The sequence below is a fragment of the Hypanus sabinus genome, chromosome 9, assembly GCF_030144855.1.
Source record: "Hypanus sabinus isolate sHypSab1 chromosome 9, sHypSab1.hap1, whole genome shotgun sequence".
NCBI lineage: Eukaryota > Metazoa > Chordata > Chondrichthyes > Myliobatiformes > Dasyatidae > Hypanus > Hypanus sabinus.
The window spans coordinates 37,734,511-37,754,278 of NC_082714.1; the positions used below are offsets into that span (position 1 = coordinate 37,734,511).

At 40.3% G+C, this 19,768-nt stretch overlaps 1 protein-coding gene across 2 annotated transcripts in view; it reads left to right on the forward strand.

The window, feature by feature from the left end:
- Positions 1–19,768, forward strand: part of sdk1a (sidekick cell adhesion molecule 1a) — a 781,818-nt gene that overhangs the window by 661,725 nt on the left and 100,325 nt on the right. For both annotated transcript variants that reach the window (XM_059979483.1, XM_059979484.1), the window contains exons 28-29: positions 6,604–6,702; positions 13,008–13,199. In XM_059979483.1, coding sequence (XP_059835466.1) covers positions 6,604–6,702; positions 13,008–13,199 — 291 coding nt within the window. The remainder of the gene's footprint in view (positions 1–6,603; positions 6,703–13,007; positions 13,200–19,768) is intronic.

Consider the following 19,768-nt stretch of genomic DNA (forward strand, 5'->3'; position numbering starts at 1 on the left):
TGGAGCAGACTCGATGGGCCAAGTGGCCTAATTCTGCTCCTATGTCTTATGGTTTTAAGGTTTCCATCATTGTCAATGGACAAATAACGTGTTTTAAATTGAAAACACTTTCTACCCCACAAATGTATTTTGCTGCAGAAATGAACGGGTCTGATCAGCAAAATGATGGCACTCTATCTGGAAATAGTTTTAATCCCATTTTTGAGTAAGGAAACAATTCAACTAGATCGCAATAATTTCAACCCATTTGAATCGTCCATGGTATTGAAAAGTGGGTCAGGCATGATTTAGCTTTGATGGGGACAAGGGAGATTCCTGTGAAGCTGATGTGTGTTGGAGATTGATGTTAGTTTTGGAAATTGCACTGCTCATTTGTTTATTTAGAAAATTGTACCTTGGTTTGAACAGTGACTGTAAAATTAAACCAACTTGAAAATGTTTAATTTGACAGGGATTACGGAGAGTATCTCTAGCGCCTGTGGGTTTGTGGTCAGTAGCTTAGTCCAGAGTAAATCAGCAGTAGAGAACTCCACTTGGCCAAAATGTCAGCACTTAAGTGGAGTTACTTAGTTGATCACATACTAATTAGAAGGGTTGGTCTAGAAACTGGATATTAATTTTATCTGCACCATAGAAGACAATTTCAATACAAATCACAAGAAAAATTGAGGAGAAATCTGTGATTTTCATTCCTGACCCTATAATTGCAATAATGGACGGTGGAATAATGCCATGCACTGCAGTGTCCAGTGATGTGGCTGATACTTGCTTTCCCCATTCGCAAAGCTGCCACCACCTCCAACAAGACTTTCCTGAGCCCCCCTTTCCTACTCTTATATGTCTGTGTATGTGATGTCATATGCTTGTTATGCTGCCACAAGTAAGTTTCTCATTGCACTTGTGCACATGGTAATAGACTCACATTTGAATTTGTCTTTGTCCCTTGGCACACAACTCCTTGATCATTTTTTTCCAAGTCACTCTGCCTTAATCTTTCAATGACTCTACAGTAACTTGAGCAGCTGCACTTCTTGCCTGTGTGAATGAAGAAAGCTGCTGGGTGCGCTGATGATGACTGGAGAAAAGAAAGGAAGGTATTGGACCCAGAAGAAAGACTGCAGATGCTAAAAATCCGGAGCAAAACACAAAATGCTGGAGGAATTCGGTGGGTCAGGCAGCATCTGTGCTCAAATGGGCAGTCGATGTTTCAGCTCGAGACCCTTCATTAGAGCTGGAGCGAAAGAGGAAAGGTAGCCAGTATTAAAAGGAAGGGGTAGACCATGAGCTGGCAGGTGGATCAAGATGAGGGGGAGAGTGGGAAGGATTTAAAAATCTGGGAAGTGATAGGTAGAAGTGACAAAGGGTTGAAGAAAAATTGCATGTGTTAGAGGACAGAGGACTGTGGAGTAAAGAGAAGGAGATGAGGGAGGAAACCTCATGGAAGAATGTGCAGATGATGGGCAGATTGTGAGGGGTGGGGCAGAGAAAGAGGAGGGTTAAATGGGGCTGATTTGATAAGAGAACTGGGGGTGAGTGTGGAGAGATGGGTAGTTGGTCAATCAGAAAAGATGCTGGAATGCCCCACGGACTTAATATTGCCTATTGTAATTATGGCAGCCTTTGCTATACCCCTTCCTCACTCTAGAAGTCCTTCTACTTGTGGTTTTGAAGCAACTTGTTTTATGGGGGGAGAGGGGGGATGGATTATGTTAATGAATGCCACACATGTTTAGGTACAGTCCCTGTCAAAAAGAATCCTGGCAGTCTGTATAAGCTGAAAGATCTGGTGGTGCAAAGTGTTAGCGAGTGTGGGAGAGTACGTGCATGTTAGGAGTCCTGAGAGAAATTATTGATAAGTGACTGGTGAGGGTGTTATGCATCAAGTAATGTCTGCCGCTAGCAGTGCAGCTTTACATTCGGGTTTGCTTCAGCTGTCTTGGATCACACATGTGAGATGTGGCCCTGCATTCAGGTCTTGGGACTTGTTCCCAATCGATGGGAAACTGGAGAGTTGGGGGACTGTCCATGCGTGCGGATCGGTAGGCAGGAATGGTGGAAGGGAGGAAAGGGGCTTGTTTTGCTGCTGTTGTTTAGTTGTTGCGGTGTTCTCTGTTGGTCTGCCAAGCAATGTGGGCATGTTCAGTTGCCATGGGAATGTGTGGTGGCACTAGTGAGCTGCTCCCTGCACATCCCTTGGTCTTGTTGGTTGTCAACGCAAATGATGCATTTCACTATCTGTCTCAATGTACGTGTGATTAATGAATCTGACACAGTTATCTACTCCCACTTCTCTTTCCGTGTCTTTCAGGAAGCCCTCCAATGTGACCTCAAATTAAAAGTAATCATTCTACATAATTATATATTGATAGCTTCTTACATCAGTGTTAATAGTTACCACTACTTTGCTGACTGCAAAGTATCATAAGTTGAATATCTAGTTCAGCAGAGCTGTATGTGCTAAGTGACCCAATTCATTTGAATGGAATTGACATCCTGGACTAATATGGTGAATGCAAGCAAATTAGCTTCCCCCCCCCCCCCAACTTTATTTTAAATTATTAATATCTTGAGTTAATTTAAAACACAAATGTGTTTTAAAGTTAATATAGATTTTTGAATTTTATCTATTTTTATTGTGTTATTTTACTCTTATTTTGCCTGTTTTTAAATTGTTTGGCTTTTTGAAAACACTTTCAAACTGTTTAAAAACAGACTTCTTCTATTAGCACACTCTCAAAAGACCATGAAGATTGAAAGGTGAGACCTCAGCATCTGTTACTGAGATTAGACAGACCACTGCTCATGGACAACAGTGTTTCTCAAAATGAGGGCATTTCCAGTCCTAGGGCTAAGTTCAGCCACACAAATATCGCAAGCAGCAAGCAAAAGGAACAATCTAGATCAATTTTGCTCTGGTCCCGACAGTAATTTTTCTGCTCTCAACTGGTACAACTTTCAAAACCTTAGTGGTTGTGGGACTGATCAAACCACTTAATGGGATTGAAAACATTTAGTAACAAGTGTCATTGCTCGCAGCAGATGATACACTCTTTGAGGTTGTCTCCATTATCACCTTTTAATTTCATTGCAGTATTTCATCTGCAAGAGAACCTTGTGTTACTACCCTTTGTAATACAGTTGCCTTATTTTTCTTCATAACAGCACACAGGGTATATTATATAAATCATGCCCTCAATGAAGCTTGCAAACTTAACTGACAGTAACTTAGAAAGTGAAACCTTTCTCTTTCCAATACACACCTAAATTTCGCAGTAAAAACAAACAGCTGGAGGAACCCAGGGGGTCAAGCGGCGTTTGGCTTTTTTGCTGCACATTGCCATTTTTCCCACCGAGAGGCAGGAACCACAGCCTTTGCCCTCCCTCCAATTCGCTTTGTCAAGCTTTAGTTCACAAAGCTGACTATGTTATCTACCAATTTAGATGTCTGACTGCTTCATTTTTCTGAAAGCTTTGGTCTGCTGCAGTGCTTAATGAATATATTGAATCTAACATTTACTGCAAACCACACTAGGATATACTAACGAGCCTCATCTATTTTCTGATATGCAGTGTATGACGAATATGGTTTTGAGATTGCAACTGTCCCAACTAATTTATTCTTTAGAGCATTAAGATAACTTGTTTGCTTAAACACTGAAGAATTAAAAGTAGCTCCATGCTAACATAAAATACCTGGATATTGACATTTTAAATTTCAGCCATCTTGTTCAGAAGTTTTTGAATGCAAAGAGCCCAAGAAATGAGTTGCATATTTTGTTAATGTTTACTCATGCACGTTCTAGGCTAATGACTGAAAGAGTCTTGTGCAAAGACAAGGTTTCTTTTTCCACAGACCAAACCATGAACAATTTCATTATTTGAGATTGGAAGACACCACAGATACACTGTAGTAGAAGTCTGTATTTGATCTCTGCATATCTGCAAATATGAACAAATAAGATAGAAACCAGGGCAGAACGTAGGTGCAGAGTAAGAAATTTCTCTCAGATGGGCGCTGAGCAAAGTGAGTTTTAATATTTGAGACATAAAACAGAAGAACATAAGAGGCATACAACACAAAAACAGTCCTTTGGTCCATCCCGTCTGGACTAGGCTGAGCCATTAATCAGCCTAGTCCCATCGACCTGCACCGGACCATAGCCGTCCATTCCTCTCCCATCTATGTACATATCCAAATTTCTTTTAAATGTTGAAATTGACCCCCCCCCCCCCCCGCCTGCCATAAAATCAGCCCTCAATCTTCTACATTCTAGGCTAATAACTGAAAGAATCTTGTGCAAAGTCAAGGTTCAATTCAGGCTTTCCCTGTAACTCAGGTGCTCAACCCAGTAACATTCTTGTAAATTTAGCCTACATTCTCTCAATCATTTTTACATCTTTCCTGTAGGTAAATGACCAAAATTGCACAAAATACTCCAAATTAGGCCTCACCAACATCTTAAACACTTTCAACATAACATGCGACTTTGGACTGTGGGAGGAAGCCCACCCGGTCACTGGGTGAACGTGCAAACTCCTTACAGGCAGCAGCGGGAATTTAACCCGGGTCACCTGTACTGTAAAGCATTGTGCTAACCACTATGCTATTACTGAGAAAGAGCCTAAAAACTAAAAACTAACAAGTAGTTTTAAGTAGTTTTTTTAAGTTAAACTACTGGAACAAGTAGTGGTATGTGTTTTTTTAATTAATTTTGACGATTAGATAAAAGGTAAGTTCCTAGATATAGTGTACTGGTATGGTGCTGATGTGGTGGTGGTGTTTCTGATGACGGAGGAAGCAGTTAATGAGGATACATGGCTGGGAGAAGAGACTTGAAATGTAAGGACAAAGCTGCTGGAAAAGAGGCGGTGACACAAAGTAGGATGTCACATTTTGTTGTCTGAAGAGAGGGTCTTAGTGGGAAGAGTGTAGGGATAAAGCAAAACATCATTTGATGTAAGGAGACAAAGCTTTAATTTTACCGTTTGTAGAGGAGGTATGGATCACAGTCTAGTTCTGCTGCAGACGGGTTGGAGCATCAGCTATATAACATGCAGAGCGAAAGGTAGCAGACTGGTGGTCAGGATCTGGAATGCTTACCAAATTTAACATTGCGTGATTACGATTATATTGGGTTTGGAGTACCCAAGACCAGCTTTCCCCAGGGCAGTGCAGTCCAATTTCCCTCTCAGTACTCCGAAAAGCACACTGTACAGGGTTAACACCATAATCCTAATGATAAAGTTATGTCAGGATCACAAACGTCACAAGTGACACATTTTAACCTTTAAACTGTAATAAATGTGATTTACTCGAATTAAATTGATGTCTAATAATGTAGAGCTAGAAAAAAATAAGCTGTTATTCAATTGAATTTGAAGTCAATGTTTCTCTCATAGAATTGTATGAAATTGGTGGTGTACTTAAGCATCTTATTGTGAAGTACAGCGGTTTGATGAGATAAGACAGTATAGACCTAACATTAACTCAAACGTTGAAGGACTGAAAGATTTGCACTTTTGAAAGATGCAGTCAGTACTTCACATGTCAAAAGAATGCACTGTTGTGTTGGCCACTATCGTTCACCTTCACTATCACTCATCATGCTTGGCAAAGAGTACAGGCTAGAATGTAAGAAGAAAAATTCACCCAAAGGGCAATGTGGGTTTGAACTCAATGCTAAAAAGATAAGACTGAAATCCTTATCAATTTCAACAAGTACTCAACTGTGTGCTAAAGAGCTGTGACCAACAGGCCTAGCGCTACAAGGTAGGATTATGTTGGGAAACACTTTCTCAACCATCGCAGACATACTGGGCTGAACAACTACCTTTAGTGTTATAAGTTTTCTATGATACTATAATTCGGTAATCTGCTGAAGGCTTTTGTCAAAGGCTGACCACAGTTCTGGTTGAGTAGGTATGTTGCACTTTACAGAGCATTAGTTTGTCTGCACTTAGAGTATTGTATTCAATTCTGGTCACCACTTTATAGGAAAGCTGTGGTTGCACTGTAGAGAGTGGAGAGGCGATTCATCTGGACGTTGCCTGGATTGGATTACTTTGGTTCATTTCAGTGCCAGAACTGATTTGGTAGTTTATCTTCCCCCTCAGTACAACCCTGAATAGATTAGCCAGGATCTGGAGCTCATTATATAGGGTAATGCTGCATCTAGACCTCTTTCCCCACTGGCCTTGGAACAGCATTTTGGTATTCCTTCAAATTATGCACCACGTAATAGCAATTTATTTACTGAATTCCAAATGTAGAATTGTGAAATGTGTACTGTCAGAAGATATAATTGTTACAAATCATCATTAAAGCCAAGAATATTAATCAAATAATTGAAATAATACTTATGGTATTATGGTAAAGTTGCATGATATGTGACTTTACTCTGTGTTTGCATTCCCTCGAGTGATGCTATTGATCGTTTTTAGGGTTGTAAACTACAGTCCATGTTGGTTTGAAAATTTAATGAAGACTGTGAAGAACAGATTTATTTTTAAATGTACAATCAATAGGCAATAAAGTAAATATTTGAATTATGTTTAATGTTAGGATTAAGGACTTCATTATGACTCAATCTTTAATGTTATCAGTTCCAGGTCCTCCCATAAAGCTGATATTCCCGGAAGTCCAGTTAAGTTCAGTGAGGGTAGTCTGGCAGACACCAGAGAACCCAAATGGTATTATTCTAGGTAAGGCAAAAGAATATGTAAACTGGTGAAATTTTCTAATGAATAAGTATTGTTATGATTGCTAAGAGTTTCTTTTTTAAAGTGTTCCTCTGTGACATTTTGTTTCTATTTACGAGAGGTGATTGATAAGTTCGTGGTCTAAGGTAGAAGGAGTCAATTTTAGAAAACCCAGCACATTTATTTTTCACCCTCCTCTAGTGTTGCCGCCATGTCCTCGTGGACCTCCTTGGGCGATACGCCCTTGAGACCGAGGTAACGGATGACTGCACAAAGGCCGATGTTGTCCATTTTCTCAGACAGTGCTTACTTGCAATTTTCAATTATTTGAAACAGAAATACCATAAAAGTTATTAACTTCAAACTTTCTGCATAATCACTCAAAGAGTTGCACTGCATGTGCATGTAACGAGAGCTGTGTAACTCATCTTCTACCTCAGGCCATGAACTTATCAATCACCCCTGCTGTGGACACTTTCTGGAGGTCCAAGACGCCAACTTCTACAAAGAAGGGATCTGTATGCTCCACGACCGCTGGACTAGGTGTATAAGTGTAGGAGGGGACTATGTTGAAAAATAAATGTGCTAGGTTTTCTAAAATTGACTCCTTCTGCCACGAACTTTTCAATCACCCCTTGTATTATGTCTTTGAAGCCTTTATACATGATCTAAAAGGAAATATAGAAAAGATGGGCAAAGAACTTTGCCATTGGAACTATTGCCATTCTGCACCCAGCTTAAAGAAATTGAAAACAGATAAATACTTGGATTGCAGATAAATGCAGGATTGTTCTTTGCCAAATAATGCAAATGCAGTTTTTTACAAGCCTCCATTTAGAGACCAGCGGAAGTACTAAGTCTTGCTAAAATGAGTGCTTTGGTGAAGCAAAGTGTAATTGCCTTGAGCAACACAGTACGCTACATAAATAATTAATAGGTAAATAAAAAGGAATAGAACAAACATACTGTCTTGTGGTGACACTAAGTGGTTATAAAATGTACTGCACTGTTAATATATTTATTGTACAAATGTTATCCAGCTCCATTCATGTCTAACAAATAGACCCAGATAACATGTTTAATGAGTTGCCTTGTGATTAAAGATTTAAATAATATCAAAATGAGCTGCCATCATTGCGATGCACTGATTTATTGGCAAGGGGGTTTGGGAGTCGATGTTCTTTTTGCATTTTGCATGGTTGGAGGGGGATCTGGGGTCGATGTTTTTGTCACTTTTTGTGCGAGGGGGTTGATTATCGTGTTGCCGTTCTATTTTTGTTCTGGGGGTAGGGTGAGTTTCCTATTTCTGGTTTGCTGTTGAACTGACTTCTGTGGTTTTCTCTTCTGTTTCATGGGTATCTGGAGAAGGAGAATCTCAGAGTTGTATACTGCATACATACTTTGACAATAAATGAATTTTTGAACCTTCTTGACCCTTTGATTTAATTATCATCTCATATGCTCTTCTCTCTCACTGAAAGTTCCAGAGGTGATTTGGTTATCCACTTCGAGACGCCCAAATCGGCTAGCAGATTCTTTCAGATGTTTGCAATTAGCAGAGCAGCACACAGGTCAGGATTACTTTCCATAAGACCATAAAAGATAGGAGCACAATTCGGCCATTCCAACCATCAAGTCGCATCCATCATTTCTTCATGGCTGATCTATTTTCCATCTCAACCCCATTCTCCTGCTTTCTCTTCGTAGCCTCCTTGTCTCCATTCTAAATAAATGTCCCTCGATTCTAAGGCTGTGCCCTCTGATCCTAGACTCCTCTACTATAGGAAGCATCCTCTATATATCCACTGTATCGAGATTTTTCAACATTCGATAGGTTTCAATGAGAATGCCCTTCGTTCATTTAAGTTCAAACGAGTCCAAGCCCAATGTGATCAAATGCTCCTCATACGATAACCCTTTTGTTCCTGGAATCATTCTTGTGAACCTTCACTGACCCCTCTCCAACGTGAGCACATCTGTTCTTAGATAAGAGGCCCAAAACTGCTCACAATACTCCAAACAAGGCTTCACCAGTGCATTATAAACCCTCAGCATTACATCCTTGTTTTTATGTTCTGGTCCTCTAAATGAATGTTAACATCACATTTGCCTACCTTCCCACTAACTCAGCCCCTGATGACCCTGTGATTTCAGTCTCTGAGGCCAACATGAGAACATCCTTCATGAGGGTGAACCCACAAATAGCATCCGGCCCAGCCATGGTACCTCACCAGGTACTAAAGACCTGTGCTGATCAACTGGCTGGAGTGTTCACCGATACCTTTAACCGCTTGTTTTGGCAGTCTGAGGTACCCACCTGCTTCAAGCGGGCTTCAATTATACCAGTGCCTAAGAAGGACGTACTAATTTGCCTCAGTAACTATTGACCATTAGCACTTATGTCCACTGCGATGAAGTGCTTTGAGAGGTTCAGGATGAAATGTATCAACTCCTGCCTTAGAAACCATTTGGATCTGCTCCAATTTGTCTACAGTCACAACTGGTCAACTGCAGATGCTACGTTATTAGTTCTTCACTCAACCCTGGAACATTTGGACAGCAAAAATGCATACATCAGAATGTTTTTCATTGACTACAGCTCAGCATTCAGTGCCATCGTCCCTTCAAAACTAATCAATAAGCTTCAAGAGCTTGGCCTCAATATCTCCTTGTGGAACTGGATCCTCAATTTCCTTACCTGCAGACCCCAGTCAGTTCAGACTTACAACAAGCATTTCCTCCACAATCTCCATCAGCACAGGTGCACCACAAGTTTGTGTGCTTAGCCCACATTTCACTTGCGTTATGCTTATGACTGTGAAGCTAAGCACAGCTCCGTTTGCTGACAACACCATTGTTGTTGACCAAATCAAAGGTGGGGACAAATCAACATATTTATAGGTGGGAGATTGAGAATCTGGCTGAGTGGTGCCTCAACTACAACCTCTCACTCGATGTCAGAAAGAGCAAGGAGATGATTTTTGACGTCAGGAGGAGGAAACTGGAGGCCTGTAATCCAGTTCTGTTTGTGGAAGTCCCAACTTCTGTGAGATCCGGGTCTCTGCTGGGAAGAACAGGCCCCCAGTCCTCGGGGTCGCGTTGCCGATGGCCGTTGGCAGGGGCATCTTAATACGCTCAGCAGAGGATGGTGCTCGGAGAAGCTGTGCCGGAGGGGATGGCCGGAGACTCGAAGTCTGCTGTAATCAGGTCGCGTTCAGTGTGTGCTGTGTCTGTGAGGCTGGGTTCGACGGAGCTTTCATTGTCTGCTGCATCTGCGAGGCTGAGTTGGGCGGCGCCATGGAAGTCCATAGCGGGGGTATTCCCTTCTGCTGCCGGCGTGGGATGACGAGTCTATTGGGACCCTGAGGATTTGTGGAAACTGTGTGGTGATTTCTTTTGAACTTTTAGTCTTTTAACATCTTTGGACTATTTTTACTGTGCCCATGGTCTGTTTTTTTATCAATTATGCTATTGTTTGCACTGTTGTAACTATATGTTGTAACTATGTGGTTTTGTGCAGGTCTTGTAGCTTTAGTTTTTGGTCTTATTTTGTCTGGTGGATTTGGAGCTCCTTTCCGGGGAACACTCTAGATGGTAGTGCGATATTAATACGCAGCAGCCTCTCCGGTCTCTGGATTGGGGATTGCCAAACGTTATGTGGATTTTCTGGTGTAGTCTGTTTTGTCATATGCTTTTGTGATATCATTCTGGAGGAATGTCGTCTCATTTTTTAACTGCACTGTATTTATGGTTTCTAAATGACAATAAACTGAATATGAATCTGAACTTTAAACCCCTTAGTGTTATCATCTCAGAGCATCTATCCTGGGTCCAGCAAGTAAGTAACATTACAAATAAAACATGCTTTCTTAAAAGTTTGCAAAGATTCGGTATGCCACCTAAACTTTGAGAAATTTCGTGTAGATGTGTGGTGGAGAGTATATTGACTGGCTGCATCACAGACTGGTATGGAAACACCAATGCCCTCGAATGGAAAGTCCTACAAAAAGTAGTGGATACGGCCCAGGTCATCACAGGGAAAGCCATCCCCAGCATTAAGCACATCTACACGAAACGTTGTTGCAGGAAAGCAGCATCCATCATCAAGGACCCCACACCATCTGGGCCATGCTCCCTTTTCGCTGTAGCCATCAAGAAGAAGTACAGGAGCCTCAGGACCTACGTCACCAGGTTCAGGAACAATTATTTCCCCTCGACCATCGGGCTCTTGAGCGAGAGTTGATAACTTCATTTGCCCCATCACAACTTTGGACTCACTTTCAAGGACCCTTCATCTCATGTTGTCGATATTTATAGCTTATTTATTCATTATTATGATTTCTTTTTTTTCTTTTTGAACTTACACAGTTAATTGTCCTTTGCACAGTGATTGTTTGTCCATGCTGTTGACGATTGTCTTTCATTGCTTCTATTGTGTTTCTTGAATTTTCTGTGAATGCCTGCAAGAAAATTAATCTCAGGGTTGTATATGGGGATATGTATGTACTTAGGTAATCAATTCACTTTCAACTTGAACTTTGAATTTTTGAACTTTGTGTACCATAAACAGTGTTTAAGTTGCCTTCCACTTTAGTGATAGAATAGGCAAAGGTTTTTTTTTTATCTTTATAGGTCCTCACTCACAATGTGTCCCTTGAATATATTGCTTTGTTAAGTGTTAATCTTTTTTAGATTTGTCTCAATTTTGACCTTATGCAAATAAGGTAAGGGTTTTCAGTCTTCTGCATTGGAACTGCCTGAATGTTTAGTGCTTTTTGAATGGCAAAAAGGTTTTCTCATGCTGCAACAAAGGGGATTTTGTACATTGCTCTTTGCTAAGATACAGTTTTTTTTTTTAGCTTTGAAGTCTATCATTAAGACGTATCAGACTGATTTCTCAAAAAAGAATGGAGCTGAACACAACAAAAGGAACAATATAAAGCAAAATATAAGTTGCAGAAATAACTCAGTAAAGACAAGAAGCAGTTTCACCTCTACTTGTGTAATTGACAATTGCAAGAACATTCCTCTGCAGTACTTTTACAGTTGTGGAACAGCTCTGATGTGTATTATCTGTACAGAAAGCAAACCCTCAATATTAGGAGTACTGTCTTCTTGATTTAAATTTACATTAAGAGTACTTGAGTCAGCTGCTGCTAGACAAATATTATGTTGATTAAAGAAATGAATCAGATATTTCAGCATCACATTAGGCATGATGGGCAAAAATATCCTGGGACCAAAGAGGTAGATATAGGAGAAGTACCCAAAATTACTCAATGAATCTATTTCATATACAGCCTTACTTCAGCATGTACAGGACATGCTAAACATATTGCAACTGTGCACATTTACTTTACAGGGAAATGTCAGCTTTCCCCCACTTCACAGTGAGAAATCTCTGCTGACAATCCCTGCATAACAGATCTGCCTTTATCAAACTATTTTGTATCTGGCCCACTCTTGCTTCATCTCCGCTCTGCCGTCTTTATAACACTGGTCCATTTTGTCCTGATATATTTAAAGTATCACCATTTGTCATTCTGCCCCTGACCCATTGAGAATACATGTAATTCTTGAACAAAGAATTTCCTCTGTCACATCATACATGTAAGAAATTTTATAACTGAATTGGTGCAACAACTCGTGCACTTCATCACAGTTGTGTCTGTGGATCAAATGGTGAGTGCACTAGACACCATGAAGCTGAGTCAGAATTTACAAGTGTTCGGTTTTGTTTGTAGTCTGTGCCTTGACAAACAATCACAGTCAGGGGTACAATAAGGATGTTACAATTGACCTTCGTATCTGGGATTAAGACAGGAATAGGCAACTAAGATTTCTGCCATCTAGCCGAAGTATAACACATCTGAAGGGGCAAAACACTAGAGTTAATTACCTAATATTGCTCTGTTTTGGGTTCACATTGCAATAAGATCCAGTTTAGAGAATGTACTTAAAGTTGGTTGGTGCCTCAGTATGAAGAGAAAATTGGGGTAATGCAAATGAACATCTGACGTTCATGTTATAATGTGATAATCTGTATTAAACTGTTAGGATGCTCTAAATATGTAATTTAGAATCAGAATCAGGTTTATTATCACTGGCATGTGACGTGAAATTTGTTGTATTGTTTTAAATACTTTTCATTAAACTGTAACAATAGCATGAATTTACAACTTGGATCTGGGTTGTATAATGATAAGTTTCTACTATGATTTATCTTGGTATTCATTTAACACAGTCATTCTGCTCAATATGTTAGACTTATTGATCTGCAATTTTGATCTCATTTTTGGCTTTTGCAGGTTACAGAATAGCTTACCATTTGGCAAAAGACCCAAGTAAATGCTTCAACATAGAAGTCAGTTCCAATGCCCGCCAATATTGGGCAACCAATCTGAACGCTGAATTATGGTATGTTTTTTGTGTATCCGCGAAGACACGTCGGGGCTGGGGGGAGCCGGTGGAGGCAGCAGTGAAGACTACACAAACGAGAGGTATGTTATCAAATTGCATAGCTATTGTTAGTTTCTTGAAAACTAAGTACTGAATTTCTAAAAGAAACAATCATTTCATGAGCTTCAAATACTTCCCTAAATATAATCAGACAAATAATGTAATTTTGCTGGAGATAAAAATAATCATTGTTCCTTATCTAGTTAAGGGATATAATCCCAATATAGACATGTTTGATAACAATGTGAATTTAGAAACATAGAAAACCTACAGCACAATACAGGCCTTTCGGCCTGCAAAGCTGTGCCGAACATGTCCTTAACTTAGAAATTGCCTAGGGTTACCCATACCCTTCTATTTTTCTAAGCTCCATGTACCTATCCAGGAGTCTCTTAGGTACTTTGGTATAATAATGTATTATTGATAAGGTTCTCAATTCCAATTAGGCACAATAGAAAAGTTTATTTGCCATGGTGATCAAATATTTAAAATCCGTATATTATCAAAGATAACAAGATGTATCAGTTTTATGGGCTTTTGATCTGGGGGGGGGGATCTTATTCAAACTTATCAAATATGGAAAGGCCTAGATAGAGTGGATGTAGAGAGGATGTATACTATAGTGGGAGAATCTAGGATCAGAGGCCTCAGAATAGAAGGATGTCCCATTTGAACATCGATGAGGAGCAATTTCTTTAGCCAGGGAATGGTGAATTGGTGGAATTCATTGTTACAGAATGGCTATGGAGGCCAAGACATTGTGTATATTTAAAGGGGAAGTTGATAGGTTCCTGAGTAGTAAGGCTGTCAGAGGTGAAGGGAAGACGGCAGGAGAATGGGGTTGTGGGGTAGTAAATCAGCAGGGTCAGTGGGCCGAATGGCCTAATTCTGCCCCTATGAATTATTGTCATATGATCTAAGATCCATGGAAAAGCAATTTAAAAAGAGGATAATCAATTACTGTGGATCATCCACCAAATTTTCAGAGATGGTTGTTAAAGTTGAGAGACGGTGTTAACATTTAAATATATGAATTGAATTGAATTGGCTCTATTACTTACTTCTTTCATATACATGAGGAATAAAAATCTTTATGTTACGTCTCCATCTAAATGACCAATGTACAATTATAGTAATTTATAATAAATATTATGTACAACAAGATAGTCAACATAAAATAGAAATACAGTTGTATCAGCATGAATTAATCAGTCTGATGGCCTAGGTGAAAGAAGCTGTCCAGGAACCTGTTGGTCTTGGCTTTTATGCTGTAGTACCATTTCCTAGATGGTAGCAGCTGGAACAGTTTGTGGTTGGGGTGACTCGGGTCTCCAATAATCCTTCGGGCCCTTTTTACACACCTGTCTTTGTCAATGTCCTGAGTAGTGGGAAGTTCACATCTACAGATGCGCTGGGCTGTCCACACCACTCTCTCTGCAGAGCCCTGCAATTGAGGGAAGTACAGTTCCCATACCAGGCATATTATGCACAAATAGACCCCTTCAGCTGGAAACAAGATTTATGAATAAAAATTGGATATCATACTGCTGTTCCTTGCAGCAGACAGCAAAAGAAAAAAATAAATTTTTAATCCAGATTAAATCCTCTTTGTAACAATTGCCAGTTGAACCACAGCAGACAGAAACTTTGTGCAGATTCTTCCTCTCCTGACTGACCCTTACGTTCTGATGTAATGTTCAAATAATTTCTGTGGAACATTCTATCTGCTGAGATGTTCAGGTACTAGTCATTAGATCCTCCAGTGACAACACGGTCTTACACTGACTACGAATACCTGCAAGCAAAATAACTATCTTCATTCCTAAGACTCCACCCATTCCTCCTCTTCCACCCACCATTTAACTGCAACAAAATAGACCCTCTACAATATCAGATCTCCTTCTCAGATCCATTCTTCCCACCCTCTTCCACTAAATATGCCAGATCCTCCCTTTCCCTCACCCCACCCCAAACCGCAACACTCTAAACATATCCACCAATTTGCAACAGTGCCAGGACATGGTTAGACTGTACCCTCTGATGCCTTCCATTGCAAATCCCAGTCTGCAATGCCTCGTCTTTTCTGGTTCTGCCCTACTTTAGTTAGAGTGCTCTAGAATTTCTAAGGAAGTAAGATTGCACAAGTGATATTCTGTAAATTATTGCTTTGCAGTTATCACATTTTTTTTCTAGCGTTTTCTTTAGCTACACATGAATAGCTTGTCTAAGTAAGGTTAGTTCCGAATTATTCAGTAGCTCTTTAGCACAATAGTTGAAACGCTGGGAGAGGGGTTGGGGAGCAATTGACAATAACAGGTATTCACAGTAACATCAAGTTTTCCATCAAGTCAAACAAGTTTCAACTTTTTCCCTGTCATTGGATTAAAATCCTAAAATTCCCCGCCCAGTAGAGTTATAATAGAAACGACAGCCAGTTCCAGAAGCCAGCCTACCATGACCTACACTGTTGAAATTGAGCAATATTTGTCAGCAATGCCAGTGATGCTGACATTTTAGAATTCTAAAAAAAATCTTGCTAATCACAGTATAAATCTATACAGTATGTAAAATGGATCATTTGAAAAACTATATATACCTAACATAGAAAATTATTTTAAAATATTAGCTATTTAAGACAATGACATTTCAATAAAAGCCAGCAGGAGCCTAAATGGATTGGCAGAACAATACCTCGCAAATTGTTCCCTAATGATCCTGTGATATTGCTGATTAATCAGATCCTTTTTTCTCCCCCGCACACTTGGCTCTTACTCATTTGGGGTCCACATTCATATAGTGAAAGAAACTACCGACATTATTTATGATCTTGGCAGTGAAATAATCTCATGAAATCCCAATCTGAGAGATTGGAAGCCTGTGAAGACTTGGCTCACTCAGGTTTGCCTCTATTGAGTTGAAAAGACAGCAACTTGCAGCAGTTTGAAGCTTAGAGCAGTGCACTAGTCGGCGTTTGGGATCGATTGACAAGAATAAATTAAAGAAAGGCAGAAGCAAGCGGAGTGGCCGTTGTTGGGACAGACAGAGTTAGAGTGGAGATTTCGAGGCTTCAGTTCCTCGAGGCAACAGCAAGGAGAGGCTTCGGTCAGAGAAGGCAAATAAAAGCTGTTGCTAGAGCTCCCCCTGCAGCAGGTTGATGTTCTTGCTTTATATTTAGTCAGTTAGAACAGAGGAGGTTGCCAGGTAGGATAGCGGAATGCTCCTCTTGCGGGATGTGGCAAGGCAGGGACCCCTCCAGTGTACCTGGTGACTATACCTGCGAGAAGTGCATTCAGCTGCAGCTTCTAACACTCCGTGTTAAGGATGAGCTCCAGATCATCAGGGAGGCTGAGTGGGGCGATAGATAGGACATGTAGAGAGGGAGTTACCCCCAAGGTGCAGGACACAGCAAACTGTGTGACAGTCTTAAAGGGGCTAAGGTAAATTAGGGTGGATAAATCCCCAGGGCTTGACATGGTGCTCCCTCAGACCCTGCAGGAGGCACGCACAGAAATTACAGGAGCCCTAGCAAAGATACTTAAATCATCCCTAGCGACAGGTGGGGTACCAGAAAATTGGCGGATAGCTAATGCTGTCCTGCTTTTCAAGAAGGGCTCTAAAAATAAACCAGGAAATTATAGGCCAGTGGTAAAGTTATTGGAAAATATTCTGAGAGACGGAATATAAAAGTAATTGGATAGACATGGACTTATTAAGGATAGTTTGCATGGCTTCATGCATGGAAAATCATGACTAACCAATCTTATAGAGTTTTTTGAAAATATTACCAGGAAGGTTGGTCAAAGGAGAGACAGCGGATGTCATTTACTTGGATTTTCAGAAAGCATTTGATAAGGTGCCACACGTGAGGTTGCCTAACAAGATAAAAGATATTGGCACGGATAGAGGAATGGCTGACAAGCAGGAGGCAGCGAGTGGGAATAAACAGGGTGTTTTCTGGTTGGCTGCTGGTGACTAGTAGTGATCCTCAACAGTCAGTATTGGGACCGCTACTTTTCACAATGTTTGTCAGTGATTTGGATAATGGAATTGATGGCTTTGTGGCAAAGTTTGCAGATGATACAAAGATAGGTGGAGAGGTAGGTAGTGCTGAGGAAGCAATGCAGGACTTAGACAAATTGGAGGAATGGGCAGTGAAGTGGCAGATAGAATACAGTGTTGGGAAATGTATGATAATGTGCTTTGGTAAAAGGAAAAATAGTGCCGGCTATTATCTAAATAGGGAGAAGGTTAATTTACAGGTTGAGTCTGTGGTAAAGAAGGCAAATGCAATGTTGGCATTTATTTCAAGGGGAATAGAGTATAAAAACAAGGAGATAATGCTGAGGCTTTATAAGGCACTAGTCAAGCCGCACTTGGAGTATTGTCATCAATTTTGGGCCCCATAACTCAGACAGGGTGTGTTGTCATTGGAGAGAGTCCAGAGGAGGTTCATGAGGATGATTCTGGGAATGAATGGGGTTAACATATGAGGAGCACTTGGCAGCTTTGGGCCTGAACTCACTGGAATTTAGAAAAATGCATAGGGATCTCACACTGAAACCAACCAAATGTTGAAAGGATGAGATAAGGTAGATGTGGAGTAGATATTTCCTCTGGTGGAGGTATCCAGAACTAGAAGGCACAGCCTCAAAATTTAGAGGCGACCTTTTAGAACAGAGGTAAGAGGAATTTTTTTAGCCAGAGAGTAGTGAATCAGTGGAATGCTATGCCACAGACAGTGGTGGAGGCCAAGTCTGTGCTATACTTAAAGTAGAAGTTGATAGTTTCCTGATGGGCCAGGGCATCAAAGTAAATGGTGAGAAGACAGGTGTATGGGGTTGAGTGGGATCCAGTATCGACCATGATGGAGTGGTGGAGCAGACTCGATGGGCTGAATGGTCTAATTCTGCTCCTGTGTCTTATGGTCTAAAGTTAATGAAGGCAAGCAGTGGATGTTGTCTGCAGGAAGGCATTTGACAAAGTCCCACATGGAAAGCTGCTCAGGAAGGTTCAGTTGCTCAGAACTCAGGATGAGGTTGTAAATTGGATTAGGCATTGGCTTTGTGGGAGAAGCTAGAGAGTGGTAGTAGAGGGTTGTCTCTCGGACTGGCGGTCTGTTGTGCCGCAGGGATCGGCGCTGCTTCATTGCTATTTAACATCTGTGCCAATGATCTGGATCATCATGTGATTATCTGGGTCAGCAAACTTGTGGGATGATACCAAAATTAGGGGTAGAATGGACAGCAAGGAATACTATCATGGCTTGCAGTGGGATCTGGACCAGCTGGAGAAGTGGACTGAAAATTGAAAATGACAGGTGGAACTTAATGCAGACAGGTGCAAGGTAGAGTAGAATAGGTCTTACACACTGATCAATAGGACACTGATGAGTGTGGTAGAACAAAAGGATCTGGGAACACAGGTCCATAATTTGTTGAAAGTGGTGTCACAAACAAAGCCTTTGGCACATTGGCCTTCATAAATTAATGTACTGAATACAGGAGGTGGGATGTTATGATGAAGTTGTATCAGACATTGGTGATTTGGAGTATTGTGTGCAGTCTTGGTCACCTACCTACAGGAAAGATGTAAATAAGGTTGAAAGAGTACAGAGAAAATTTATTGGGTGTTGCCAGGTATGGAGGGTTTGAGTTATGTATAAAAAAATGATTAAATAGGTTATTCATTAGAATATAGAAGATTGAGAGGAAATTTTATAAAAGTATAAAAATTATGAGGTGTATAGATTTGGTAAATACAAGCAGGCTTTTTGTACTGAGGTTGGTTGGGACGACAACCAGAGGCCATGGGTTAAGGGTGAAAGGTGAAAAGTTTAAGGAGAACATCAGAGGAAACTTCTTCACTCAAATGGTCGTGAGAGTGTGGAACGAGCTCCCGGTGCATGCAAGCTCAATTTCAACATTTAAGAGAAGTTAAATAGGCACGTGGATGGTAGGAGTATGGAGGGATAAAGTCCTGGTGCAAGTTGATGGGAGGGGGCAATTTTAATGGCTTGGCACAATCTAGATGCGCCAAAGGGCCTGTTTTTGTGCTGTACATTTCGAAGCCTGTAAAATAGTACACAAAACTAATGCATGTATGTACTTTGATAAAGATCAAAGTATATATTGAAATTTGAACGTTTAGAATTTTAACGTATCATAGCAGGACAATGTGAGTATAATAGATCATTTGTATGGACGGAGTAAAATGATTTTTCATACTGTTTGAAAACGCTGTAGTGTATGTTTCAACATTCAGCTCCTCTTCCCTTAAATTAATTTTTTATACCTTATTATAAAGAAAATAAAAAATGCATGATTTGCAAAATCAAAGACAAGCTACATAAGCATTTTTAAAATGTGAAATTGTTACAACATCCCAGAAAATCAACCATATAAAGTATCAAATTAACATTTTCTAGAGACAATATATATCCCAAGAATTTGCCTCCAGCATCAGGAGATAAATTGGGAATCGTTTTTTGAAACCCACGGAAGTAACCTGTCTTCTTTAGAATGAAATCTTTAACTCCAGTGCATAAATCAGACCAAACTTACAGTGGAAATCTGCAGAGGTTGCAAATTAAGGAACACATTAACTAGTATTC